Below are 13,786 nucleotides of genomic sequence, written 5' to 3'. Positions count from 1 at the left end.
AGAAATAATATAAGCTTTAAAAAAATGAATATAGCCTGCCATGAATATCAAAGACTAAATCCAGGATTATTTTCATTTAGGAGTGAGTTAAGATCACAGGGCAAAAAGTAAGGGAGAAATAAGACTACTTTTCGACTGAGAAACCTTCTGGCCCACAGATGCCCCTGGACATTGGTTCTCACCTGCAGCTCTTGACGAATTCGACGTTGGTGTAGCGGAGCTTGCTCAGACTCTCCTCCAAGTACTGCCGGAAACTGCGCAAGGACACCTGGATGACATCAACGTAGCTCAGCAGCTCCCGCTGTAGTGTGCTATTGAGAATGATCAGCCTGCAGGGGACATGGGAGGGCCAGGGTGGTGACCTGTGCCTGGGAGACCCTCCCAGGCTGCTTGAGGTCCACTCACCCTTCCAGGCTGCTTGAGGGCCACCAGAACCAATGCCTGGCCTCTCTGGATAGAGAAGGGGACATTAGAAGGAAGTTCAAAATGTCAGCATTGTGCAGGACATAGTCGGTAACTCTCAGCATGCTGGATCAGTGAGCATCTCTCTCCCATCTTGGCCCCTGCCACCAAACTTGTAAATCTCTAGGTTCTACTGGATCTCTGTCTCCTCCCCTAACATGCTCTCTCTTCAACCCTGGCAAAATGGCACCTGTGCCCTAGTGCTCTTGCAAAATAGTGCCCTGCAGTCTCCCTCTTCACGACCCAGTCCACCCTAACCAGCTGTCCCATGTTTACCTATTGCTGTGGAGACATCTGTGCAGGCTCCTAAATGTGTTACCTGGCTGATGCCGCCCTGGGCACCCAAGTCTCTCCATCTCAATTCCTTAAATGACTTCCTGGGACCCCCTTGCTCTGTCCTAAGCACAATTCCTACCTTGAATGGGCCAGGGTTCCTTCTCCAATAGGAAAATTCTGCCCCCTTCCCACTTTTCACCATCCCATACCAGGTGGTCTTTTGAGCTCATTTTAAATGTCACCTTTTGATTTCCCCTAATGGAAAGTGGTCTCTGCCACCACTGACCTCTCAGGACACATTGTTTATGCCCTTGTGCTCTAGTTATTTGCACCCTTATCTCTTTCCTGCCTGCTTACTCACCCCGTTCACCTTGCAGCCTCTAAAAGGCAGAGGTTGTATGGAATTCCCCTTGGTTCTCCCCAAAGGCCTGGTCCATATATTTGTGAAAGATAATCATCTTGTAATCTGGGAGGATGATTTCAGACAGACCACTGGGGAAACACCCATTTCACACAGGAGTTTTACTCTTTTGAGAGGTTAACTCAAAAGAGCAGGCTCCTGCGGCACCTGGAACTCTCTGCTGGCTGTACTGTGGTAGGGACTGCTTGCTGGAGGGCACAGTCTGGCTGCTTCTAGAGCTGCACTGCTGGGATCCAAACTCCCAGGTCCCTTACTTGTGACTCCTTGTGGCATTCAGGAAAATGTGTTCCATGTCATAAATCTTGCGGCGGAAGTTTTTGCTCCTCATGTTTTGCTCTTCTTGGAACTGGCAGAACATCATCCTCTCCTTCTTCAGCGTCTCGATCACCCCAGCACAGTGGCTGTCTATCTGCTCTTGATGAAGCAGGAGCTCAGCTGAAAAAGGAAGAGGGGAGCTGGCCCTCTCAGAGTCTTGAGTCACCCCAGGACATTCTTTTCCTGGAACAGTGACCAGCTTCTGCCTCTCCCCAAACAGAAACTATTCAGGTTAAGATCCCTGATCCTGCCCCCATCGCCCTTTCCAGGGTTTGGCCTCAGAATGGGCATGGATCCAAGAAAGGTCAATCGGAGTCTACCCCAGGGGCTCTAACTGGAGAGGGGGCTATGCCCAGCTGTGGGTGGAAAGCTCCCTGTGGATGGAGATATTCTGCCCGCAGCAGGAGGGAACACAGCCAGGCAGATGGAGAGTCCAGGAGAAGAAGATAGGAAGGCAGCTGTGGGGGAGGGTTGAGATCCAAGAGAGAGAGGCTGGGCAGATGACAACCAGCACCAGGCTGGGGAGTCTGGATTTCACTCCTTTGTATCAGAGAATACTCATTTTTAATGGGCCGAAATTCTGGTGAACTTTTCAACGTGGAGTAAAAAGACCAGGCTTCAAGAGGCTCTGCCAAAATGAGTAGTGGGACTCTGGGAAGAAGGGAACCAACCTTCAGGGAACACCTACTTGGAATACACACACCTCAGCACATTTAATGTTCACATTTTCTAGATAAGGACAATAAGGTCCCAAAAGTGAAGCAACTTGCCCAAGGCCAGAGAGCTAGTTGGGGGGTAGTGGCGAGGAACTGGGACTCAAGGCTGGGTTTTCTGATCCCACATTTTTACCAGAAAAGTTGGATGGGATGTTGTGGGGGCTCTTTGCTAGCTCAAAAGGACTATGGTTGAGATTAAATTATGACAACAGTGAAAAAACCAATAACCAGAATTGAAAGTTCTAACTGAAACCATGTCTCCCATCCACATAAATGCTCACTCTCTAAGAGAAAAACGGCACATATTTTTAAGTTTTTAAGGATCATGGATTACAAACTGAAAATAATGGCTTCCATTTGTGGAGGTTCTACCTTGCACAAGTGCTCCTGGATTGCTCACTGTACCATTCCAAGGAGGGTTAACTGCCACTACCACCACCCCACTTTGGCAGGTGAGAGTGGGAGGTCAGAGAGATTAGGTAACTTGCTCAGAGTCACACAGCAAGAGAGGATGAACCTGACAGCTCCAATCCCTGAGCTACAGGCTTACTTCTGAGCACCTACTGTGCAGGTGTATACCTGATGGTTTTGTGAGCAGATCTGGGATTCACAGGGCTAAAACAAGGTGATACTCTTCCTTTCAGCATATTATACCCTCTTGTTTCTTTTAAAATGTTCTCAAATGAGGATTTTGAGTACCACCTTTCTCAGTAAGCCTGGGAGGTGCAAATCCTCACACGCAACTTCCCAAGGTAATGACGATGTAACAGATGCCACAGAGCAGTTCATGAATGTGGAGCCTTGCTAGTGCAAACCCTATGGAAGAGTATGGGACAAGGGGGTCTCCCCAGCAGGGTCTATACCTGCCCTGACGTTGTGGACATCTCTTTCAATGTGCTGGGCTCTCGGCTTGTGCAGGTACAAACGCAGTTCCAGTTCTGAATCCACCTCCTCGACCTTGGTGGCCACGATGACCCGGGCATTGACAGCACACTGGTCAAACCATTTCTCCAGGTGCTCAAAAAAGCCAGTGCGAAGTCTGAGGGAAAGACCAGTGGGCGTCAACCCTGCTAACAATCAGGACTAGCAAGAGATCCTTCCCTATCAGTACACAAAGAACTTCCTCCTTTCACTCCTTCTTTTCCCCACAACAATATCGTATTTTCATCATTCATTTAACCAGATCCCTATTGGAGGAAATTGTGTTGTTTACAAACTCTTGCTCTTACAAAGAAGTCTGCAATGAATAATCTGTACATATGTCAAATGGAGAGGGGTTTCTACAGGATAAATCCCCTGAACTGGGATTGCTGAATCAAAGGGCAAGTACACATAATTTTGATAGATGTGACTGGCCTCCATTGGAAGGCAGTTTGTATTTCTATCAGTAATGAATAAAAGTTCCTGTTTCTCCACAGCCTCATGTTGTATGGTCAAATTTTTGGGTCTGATAATTTTGTCAGATTATAATTGATACTGAGCATATTTTGATCTGTTTCAGGCTATTTGTATTTCTTTTTCTGTGAACTGTCCATTAATATTTTGCCTATTTTTCTATTATGTGGTTGCTCTTTTGCTTAACAATTTCTAGGAACTCTTTATATATTGGGGATGTGAGCCAGTTTGTGATACGAGCTGCAAATATTTTTTCCTACTTCTACCATTTCTTCCTTTTTAAATTTATAATTTTTTTGCTATATATTATAGTTAAGAAGCCACTTCTCTCCAAATAGATCTACAGATTCAATAACAATCACAATAGAATATCCCAGCAGATATCTTTTGTGGAAACTGATAAGCTGATTTCAAAATTTATATAGAAATATCAAGGACCAGGAATAGTCAAGACAATCTTGAACAAAGTTAGAGAACTTATAATGCCAGATAGCAATAGTAATTGAGGCAGTGTGAAGTAATGCTGCAAGGACAGACACATGGAGCCACAGAAAAGAATAGAGAGTCCAACACAGATCCACAAATACGGGCATTTTATTTATGAGGAAAGAGGCATAGTAGAGCAGTGGGGAGATGACAGTCTTATCAGTAAGTGGGAAAAAAATTCACCTTGACTCCTACCTTACACCATAAACAAAAATCCATTCCAGGTAGAATTTAGATCTAAATGTTAAACAACAACATTTCCAGTAGATATTATAGGAAAATATTTTCATGACTTAGGTGCAGGAAAAGATTTCTTAGATGGGACACAAAGTACACTAACCACAAAGACAAGAAATAATAGATTGAACCTTATTAAAATGTAGAACTCCTGCTTATCAAAATACAGCATTAAAAGAGTAAAAAGTCATGAACTGAGTGAGGATAAACATTTGTCATATATTTTTCTGACAAAAGACTCATATCTAGGATATGAATTAACTCCCCCAAATTAATAAGAAAATAGCAGGCAATCCACCAGAAAAATAGGCAAAGGTTTCAGTAGACTCTTCACAAAACAGATAATCAAATAGCCCCCAAAATTTTAAATTGAAACCACAATGGGACACCAGTATGCATATATCAGATGGATAAAATAAAAACTACTGACGATACCAAGTGTTGGGGAAGATGTAGAGCAACTGGAACTCTCATACCCTGCTGTGTGTGTAAACTGTTAGAACCACTTTAAAAAACTCTTTGGCGGTATCTCCTAAAGATGCATATTCTCTATGACCCAACAATTCCACTCTTAGACATATCCCCAATGGAAATGCATACATATGTTCACCATGTATAAATGGGAAACAACCCAAATGTGCATCAACAGTAGAATGGATAAAATAAAATGGGTTATATCTTTCATAGTGGAATGTTGTACAGAAATAAAAATGAACTACAGCCATATTAAAGAGTACATATGAATCTTACAAACATAATGAAAGAAACCAGACACAAAAGGTTCCATTTAAATAAAGTTCAAAAACAAAACTAATTTAGAGGTGAGAATGTTGGTTTTCTTTGGGGAAGAGAAGGTAGTGACTTGGGATGGGCACATGAGAGGGGCTTCTGAGGCTGGTATTACTCTATTTCTTGTGGATTCTGGTTACTGGTATGTTCCCTTTGCATAATTCATTGAGTTATACACACATAATTTCCATACTTATTGGCACGTATGTTATGCTTCAACACACAAATCCTATCAGCTTATTATAAAGTTTTTTGTGGTTAGTTCCAAGGCCAAATAGCATAATGGTTGGTGCGAGACTCTGGAATTACAGAGTCTAGACTTATAACCTGGATCTAACCATTTCCTAACTCAGAGATCTTGGCCAAGTTACAAACTCTCTGACCTTCAGTTTCTTTATCTACAAAATAGGGCTAATCATCGTACCTCACTCATAGTTATTGAGAGGAATAAATTCTTGCTGGCACACAGTGAGAACTCAATAAATAAAAGCTCTTTTGTTTGTTCTTATTCTTTGTTGTATGAGCTAGGGCAATGATGGACAATGTACTGCGGCAAAGGGAAGAGAAGTATGAGGATCGAGTCAAGAGACATTTTCAAGGTGAGGAGTGAGGGGGGATACTTCAGAGATGATGCTAAGGTGCAGGAGAAAGAGCATGAAGGCCTGGCTTTCCTCCTTCATCTCCCTGCCTTGTCCTCCTCCCCATCTGTAAACATGGAAGGTAGATTAACCAGGTGCTCTCTAGATCTTGTAGATCTTGTAGAGTTGGAGGGCAATGGAAATGCCATCCAAAAGTCAAACACACATTTCTAAGTTTAGTCCAAACTCAAACACAAAGACCCAGAAACTTGGGAGTTAGGGGAGGTAAATTCTAAGTGGTGGGATTATGGGTAATTTCTATATTCTTCCATGTACTCTTTTCCATTTTCTTATTTTCTACAATAAATATTTTTGTGCAACAAAATACCATACATGATATATCCATACCTCTATATTTATATAATTAAAAAAATAAGAAACCCTAAAATTATAGATGTGCCAGGAACTAGAACCCAGAAAGCATCTAGGCAGGACAAACACTGATTCTGATGTACAAGGACCAAGCCAGCAGGGCCTCCTGGAAGGGTGACTTCAAATTATTCCAGTACATTTGCTATTTTTTATGGTTTCTCGCCCCTCCCTTCAGTTAACTATACTTTTACTTTTTCCAGCAGAAATTAGTATAATGTTTTGTTACAGTATTTCACCTTGCTAACAAAACCCAGGACAAAAAATCAGAATAAAGTTTTTCCTACTCACTGTTTCTTAATTTCCAAAACTAGACTGGATGGAATGATCACTTGTTCTAGGAACTTGGTATCGGAAGTGTCATCGATGAGCATGGCAGATAGGTTGGAATGGGACCTCTTGCAACCCTCTTCTTTTACTTCCAGGGGTAGGAAGACAAAGTATGTGTTCCCACTGGAAGTTGTAAAGGACTCCATGTCCTCGTCAGCGATTTTCTCCAGACTCTCTTCCTTGGATGCCGCCTAGGCAGGTAACAAGCCTTTAGACTTGACATCATCAAACGGACAATGGGATCCCAACCACAAGATCAGTGGCATCAAAAGTAAACTAGTGACCTACAGACCAAATCATGTCTACAATTTTTCCTCAATTAGTGCTTTTAAAATTGGGAAATCTCACATAATCTGGATTTCTGGTTTCTCTTAAACAAATCAGAAGATTTGCCAATTTGGAGCCTGCATTCCCATGTGATATTGTTCCCATGTGATATTACAGCCGAGTAAGGACAGCACAATCTCCATACCACTTTTTTGGGGGGGAGGAGGGGGTGTGGGGAGGGATTCTGGGATTTATTCAGGGATTTATTCTCCATGTCATTTTACACTTGATCTCCAGCCATCTTTTCTCATTTGAGTTAGGGATCCCTGCTCAAAAAAGAATCCTCGGGTACCAATGCCCTAAAGCAATACAGTAAAAGCGACTTTTGTAATTTCTTAACTATGGAATTTAAGTTATTGTTCTGGGAGTTTGAATGTGTGTTGAGGGCAAGATTTATTTATATTAGGATCACTTCTCTGGTCAAAGAATTGTTCTGTCTGCCAGCATGGCTGTGGATCTTCTGTGTTACAGTCAGAAAACATAAAGAGAGAAGGAATGGAGAGGTAAGTTGATCTACACAATAAAGAATAGCTGAGAAAGAGAAAGGACCAGGGAAAGATGCAGAAAGCCATGGAGTTGTAGGGTGACTCCAGAATAGGCTGCAATACAGGATGTGAGGACAGGAAGAGAAATTTTTACAAAGCACTGCTATGACTTAAGAATTGGATCCCTGTTGACAAAAATTACAAGGGTATGAATACCTTCTAAATTCTTTATATGCCTCTCTATGGAGACTGGGTCATGTAGGGCCCCAGCTTGTATTAGGGATACATACAGAATGAACGTAGCAAAATTTCTCCATACCCAAGAGTAACTCTGTTGCTGGTCTGCCTCATTCACTGTCAAACTCTTATCTTTTTCCTTTTGCTCCTCCTCCTCTTCTTCCTCCTCCTCCTTTTCTTCTTGAACTGTCACATTTTCCTGGGTCAGGGATGATTTTAAGGAGCTTTTACTTTGAACCTGCATTTCCTCTAACTCCTGACTAGATCCCTCTCTGGACTCATCCATCTCATCACTTGGTAAAGAATTTTCTGGCTGACTCAGGACCTCTTCTTCATTTGTAGAAGACAGGACATCTTGATCTTTTTCTTCTTCCATCTCTTCTGCTGCCTTGGGGGAACCTGCCCTTTTACTTATACATTCCTCACTTTTGTTCATTTCCATTTCAGCCTTTTGTTTTCTCCTCAGATGTCTCATTTTCTCTTGGAAGTGTTTTTCATGTACTTCTGTTGATGACAACACCAAAGCATGAGGAGGACAGGTTACCAATGTGACCTGGATTGGACTTCCCCAACCCAGAAATATACAAGAGCAAGTCAGCAAGAATCAAATCTGAGTTGCAAAAGTGTTACCTGGTTCCCTGAGTTTGAAAATGACTTCCCCATCCAAGTTCTAAAAGGAAAAGGACACAGGATACTGAATGATCAATGCTACCCTTCTCCAGAGAGCCATTTCCAAGGGCTTCTCTTTATTCTTAAATAGAAGGGCCCATCCCTCCCCTTCAACATTTGATGCAGGCATTGACCAACTTATTTCAGTGTGGTTATCAGGGTGTTCCCCACTCAGGAACCAGTTTTCATTAATCCCAAACAGACTAGCAAACTCGTTTGGCCCACAATGGGCATTAATGGAATAAAACTTCTTTCTGCTACATTTTGTAGTGGTTTGAGACAAAAAGCCAGAAAATATAAATTGAGGGATACAAACAAAGGTGCCAGCCTCCACTGCATCTGAACAGACATACACATGACTTATACCATCCTGGGAACTCCCTCTTTTAACTCTACAAATTCCCTTGTTTCACAGCTCTGGATAAAGTTGTGTATGTACTGTGTTATGGATAACAGTATCGGTTATAGAATCCGCAGGTCTAGATTTGAATCCCTGCTCCCTGGCCCTTAAACCCTGCGGGGCTCAGTGTACTCCTCTGTGAAACTGGGATGATGAAAGTTCCTATACCTTCATGCCAAGTGATCAGAATGGTATGGCTTGAACCTTTACCTCAACCCAGAAAGTATCATAGGGACCATTTATCAGCAATCAGAATTTTTGTTGCTGAGGGGAAGTATTCTCTGAGAAGCGCTGGGGATCCTGTTTCAATGGGAAACCCTTGGCCAGGCTGGGGGCCAACCACCAGCATTTTCGGCTGTCTGGCCATGGAGGAACTCTGGCTGGGTCTGTCGGGGAAAGAGCCAAACTCCGGTAAGAGTCAAATTAGGATGTTCAAGGTATTCATGTACTCACCCAGGGCACATTTATTGAGTCTGAATTGTGAACAAGGCTGTGAAGGGCAATCGAAGTTAAATACAAATTATTAAGGCATATCTGCCTTTTAAGGAAAGACATTCTAGTCAGATGCTTGGAAAGCCGGTATTTGACATCAACGAACATAATTGCACATGGAGAGGGGAGAGGTGTTGGCAGGGCAAGGGGTAAGGAAGGTGAGATGAAGTGTCAGGGACAGTGGACAGGAAAAGTGCTACTGGAAGTGGACTGGGGGTGGAAGTGGGTTTGGGGCAGGTGAAGACAGAAGGAAAAGATGACAGTAGAGGGAGGAGGATGAGGAAGAGCTGGCAGGGGGCATGTATGGGAAGTGATGAGTTTGCTGAACCAGGTGGAGTCAAAGTGGGAACCAGAGAGTTGAGGGCCTATGTGGCCATCCAGGGGCTGGGAGTTGGATTTGATAGGTGCTAGAGAGTTCATGAGGGACTTTTGAGCAGGAGAGTGAGTAAGTCAGAGCTGTATTTTAGAATTATGCGGCGGTGGTGGATACAATGAATAGAACTCACAGCCTTTTCATTATCATTCCATTCAAGCCTTCACTCCTGAATTCAGAGCCTTTCAACTTCTTTTAAACTGAGAAAGAGATATTGTCTTTTAGAGACACTTTTCAGTTTCCTACTCCTTGATGCCCTGACATAGATTCCAACTTGTTCCACTAGAGAGGTGTTTATAATCTAGGCAGATCAGAACAAGAATTCACCCTCTCCCCCGTGCTTCTTCCTGAGTGGTCAGGTTTGTTGGATCCCTCTCCACCATACCTGTTCAAAGATTTCACGGACGAAAAAGTGTTGGCTGAGGGTGGAGCTGTAAGAGTTGAGTTCTTTCAGTATGATTCCTGGGTACTCCATCACTTCCTTCTTCAGGAGGAAGTGAAAACATTCATACCTGTTGGGTAGGCAAAACCACTGTCTAAGGGGGGGAGGGCGTGGCTGAGAGTGGGCGACCCGGGGCCAGGAGTGACACCCCTGACCTCAAGGAGGCAAGATGGAATCTGACATTTAGAGCAGCATAGAGCTGTTGCATGGATTTCAATTCAACATAACTATCCTTGGTTTTGCTTTTTCTCGTTGTAGAAAATTTGTAAAATACACTCAAGAGAACTTTACTGCTCGTTGAGATATGAACTCCCACTTCCTGTCCATTGTCCTAAACCCTGTTGCCCTGCTTCACCTGTTATCCCATCAAATCCTCAAAACACCCCAAGGACCGGAATTTTGTCTGTTTTCCAGGAAAGGGGACCAAGGCTCAGGGGTTCTTTATTTGCCTACAATTATACCTTGAATCTAAGTATTTCAATTTGGCAGAGCAATTCCATTTCTGTCAATGGATCTTACAGAATTAGCTGTACAAGGGCACAAAGATAAAAGAAAGTTCACACAGAATTGTTTGTAATGTTGAGAAATTGGAACCAATCTAAAAAAAAACACTAAACAATTGAGAGATGGTTAAATTACTATGAAGCAACCATAATGGTAACTGAAAAATGTAAATATTATATGTATATTTTATATATACAATTTGCATAATATGATCCAACTTCATTTTAAAACCACTATATATGTGTATATATCCATGTATATACATGTTTATGAGCATAAACAGAAATATCCGGGCAGGAATAAGGGGGAAATTTCTACATATTTGTATTGGTTAACTTTTTGTATGGATGGTTTAAATTTTTAAAAAGGAGGGAGGGGACCATGCTGTTGACCTTTAAACTACATTGCCTTGAAACATCCTACCCTAAACTTTTCAGATCAATGTGGAAAGTTATCCCTGAAGATTTTGTGATGGCTGAGAGCAGAGCTGCAAGAATCACAATTTCCAAAGTTAGAGGCAAAATGTAAATCTCGAGCTTGCTGGGCACACCCTCGGGCTCCCGAGCAGGCTGCTCATGACCCTGAACATGAATTCCATGCTATCACCTTCTGCCTTTGGGGCCTGGTTTGCCTACCTGGATTTCATGCCCTTCAGAAAATCTTTGGCTTTTCCCAGGTGAACCTTCAGTGTTTCCTCATGGCTCTGCTGCCTCAGTTGGTCCAAAAGCATATCCAGGTTGGCCTCCTGGACCTGGTAGCCACCTCCAAAACAGGAGGAAATAATCGTGAGCTAGAGGGCTGCTGGAGCAGAGACTTGCAAAGAGCTCCAGCCTCCTGAGGCAAACCCAGGACTCTCCATTCTATAAAAGGAGTACCAAATCTGACATCACCCCTGCTCTCTCCACTCTGGCCTCCCTGGGCCTTCTCTCCTTTCCTTCACTACTCCCAGGCTCTTTTCTCTGCCTGAAAAGTTCTTCCCATCGCACTTTCCAGCCCTCAGGACCTGATCAGTTGCACACTCCTCAAGGAGGCATCCCTCACAACCACCCCATCTGGTCAGTCCCCACAACCACCACCTACAACACCTTCCCAGGGCAGCTGCTCCTTGTTCTCCTTCTCACCAATAATGCTCCAAATCAGACGCTGAGTGAGGGTAGGTGGGGCAGGGGCATCACCATTCTTCCAAGGGGGCAAGGGACTGGACAGTGATGGATGCTCGATAACCCCCCCAGTCTGTCTGTTACACACACTCTCCTGCAGACACTTTTGGTTCCAGAACCCTTCACATAGCTTGGACCTGACTCAGGGAAATTTCTTCTCCCTATCCAGTCCCATGACCAAGCAGAGCCTCAGTTGCTCCATCTGCAGAAATTTCATAGCTTGAGGTTTTACATTTGGGTTTACTATCCATTTTATAAATTTATTTTTGTTCATGGTGTGAAGTATGGATTGAAGTTCTTTTTCTTTTCTTTTTTCATCTAGATAACCTCAATTTCCCCATTTCCCCATCTTTAAAAGAGGGAACCCTGTATCAATCACAAAGGTAAAATTTCTCTATAGCCTTCCATGATGGCATGATTTATTTCTCTCAGATAGTCTGGATTTATAAGAAAAAAATTGACTTAAATGGACTCTTAGAATTCATGAAATACCCATCAGGTGTGTTCAGCTCCTTTCTGACCTTCCCTTGGTTTCCTGAGTGGAAGAGGCAGGAGGAAACTGGGAGGAGGCACCTGGCCACAGATTTGGGCCTTATATGCTGGTGATGGCCACTGCCTGCTGCCCCCCGTGCCTGACCCATGAAGCACCCCCCCGAGGGACAAGGCTGCCTAACCCACATGCCCTGGCACTTGCCTGCCACTCCCGCCCTGGCACTTCTCTGTCTGCTCCCACCCACTTGGTTCCACTTGGGACTTCCCCTGGAGCCTAATGACCCTTTGGTCACCATAGGCTGGAGCTGCCATCTGACAGCAGCCTGCTCTGTTCAGCCCTGACCCCCACCAAACCATCAGGTGCTTGGCCTGGCATAGACTCTCTGGGGAAAATGGACAACTTAACTCGGGCTTAAGAGCTTAATGGAAATGATGGATTTGCCATGCAAGAGTTTTGCATTTGAAGGGAGCTGTGGTAGTCTGAGTTGTTTTCTATACCTGGAAAATGCTCTTATAGGCTCTTATCCCTGAAGGAAACTGAACACCTTAGGGGCTGGACCCTGGCTGCTGGATCCTGGGATGACCCACTCAGGGGGGCTCAGTAGGGCTCAGGAGGGCTCAGTCTAGTCTCCAATGCCACTTTCACTCACAGGAGGCCTCAGAAATCCCTTCTGGACCTGGAGCTGGGGTGGGAGCAAGTCCCTGATGCTCTGGGCCTCACTGTCCTCATGGTTAACGTGGGGACTGGGCCATAGGTTAGCTGGGCCCTCCTCTCCACATCCCCTGCCCTGATCCAGACCCCTCCCCAACCCACCACGGCACCTCCTGACTGAATCCCTGCCCCTGCTTCTGCCCCTCTCTCCATTCTCCTTATGGCAGTCTGTTTTTCAAATAGTCTGTTTTTAAAAAATTGCAAATCATGATTTTCCATCCATCCATGCATCCATCCCTGTCCCAGGCTTTGGTATGGGACGTTCCCTGCTAACCACAGTTCTCTTTTTTAGGAAATGTAATGTCTCCTGGCCTTCACATCTTGGTCCAAAGACCCCTTCCTCAAGAAGCCTCCCCTGACAACCCAGCTCAGAGCAGGTCCCTGACTCTGCACCTCCAATACCCTGGCCTCCACCTTCCATGAAAGTGTGTGTAGTGACCACCCTCTCTGCTGGCTGGCGGGTTCATGGTGGGTAGCACAGATGGGTGCTGCACCTCTTTTGAGGACCACCTTATCCTCAGGCCATAGCACAGTGCCTGGCACATAGCAGGAGCTCTGCAAAGATGCACTCAATGAGTGAATGAATGAATGCTGGCTGAGTGTCCATCTGTCCCCCAACTCTGTGGGGCTCCCCAGGTCATGCTGGTAGCACCTGGTTCTCCAGGCTGTGTTTCTGCCGCTGCTGCTCCATCCTCTTCTCAAGCTCCAGTTCCTGCACTGACAATACACTCTGGTGTGCCTCCCACAGCTGCACAGCCTCTTGGAAGTAGCCAAAGAGATCCAAGCTCTGCCTGTCTGTTCGCTTGGCCAGGGCCTCAAAGGATTTCTGCAGTGACGGAGGGCAAAAAAGAGCTTTGAGAACCAACTGACCCAGGGAGAGAGGGAAGACCCCACCCATGGGGCTCTTTTGCTAGCCAGAGGAAGCCCCACGTCTCCAAGAACTGGCCGTCCTGCCTAGGCACCATCCTACAGCTCAACGCTGGTGCTGCACCTTGGCTCAAGGCCTTCCCTTCTCGGGGTAGCATCTCTGCTCTGCCCCAACACCTGCCCTTAGGTTAA

General features: G+C 44.6%; 1 protein-coding gene across 8 annotated transcripts in view; it reads right to left on the bottom strand.

Annotated features, from left to right (window-relative positions):
* Positions 1-13,786, bottom strand: part of CCDC180 (coiled-coil domain containing 180) — an 85,997-nt gene that overhangs the window by 31,811 nt on the left and 40,400 nt on the right. For all 8 annotated transcript variants that reach the window (XM_037797282.1, XM_037797283.1, XM_037797284.1 and 5 more), the window contains exons 14-23: positions 13,380-13,553; positions 10,999-11,114; positions 9,803-9,929; positions 8,114-8,153; positions 7,566-7,987; positions 6,396-6,625; positions 3,054-3,229; positions 1,414-1,594; positions 406-450; positions 183-329 (exon numbers count right to left, since the gene is read on the bottom strand). In XM_037797282.1, the coding sequence (XP_037653210.1) occupies positions 183-329; positions 406-450; positions 1,414-1,594; positions 3,054-3,229; positions 6,396-6,625; positions 7,566-7,987; positions 8,114-8,153; positions 9,803-9,929; positions 10,999-11,114; positions 13,380-13,553 (1,658 nt within the window). The remainder of the gene's footprint in view (positions 1-182; positions 330-405; positions 451-1,413; positions 1,595-3,053; positions 3,230-6,395; positions 6,626-7,565; positions 7,988-8,113; positions 8,154-9,802; positions 9,930-10,998; positions 11,115-13,379; positions 13,554-13,786) is intronic.

This window comes from Choloepus didactylus, chromosome 10 (genome assembly GCF_015220235.1).
Source record: "Choloepus didactylus isolate mChoDid1 chromosome 10, mChoDid1.pri, whole genome shotgun sequence".
NCBI lineage: Eukaryota > Metazoa > Chordata > Mammalia > Pilosa > Megalonychidae > Choloepus > Choloepus didactylus.
This window is presented reverse-complemented; position numbering and strand designations above follow the sequence as displayed.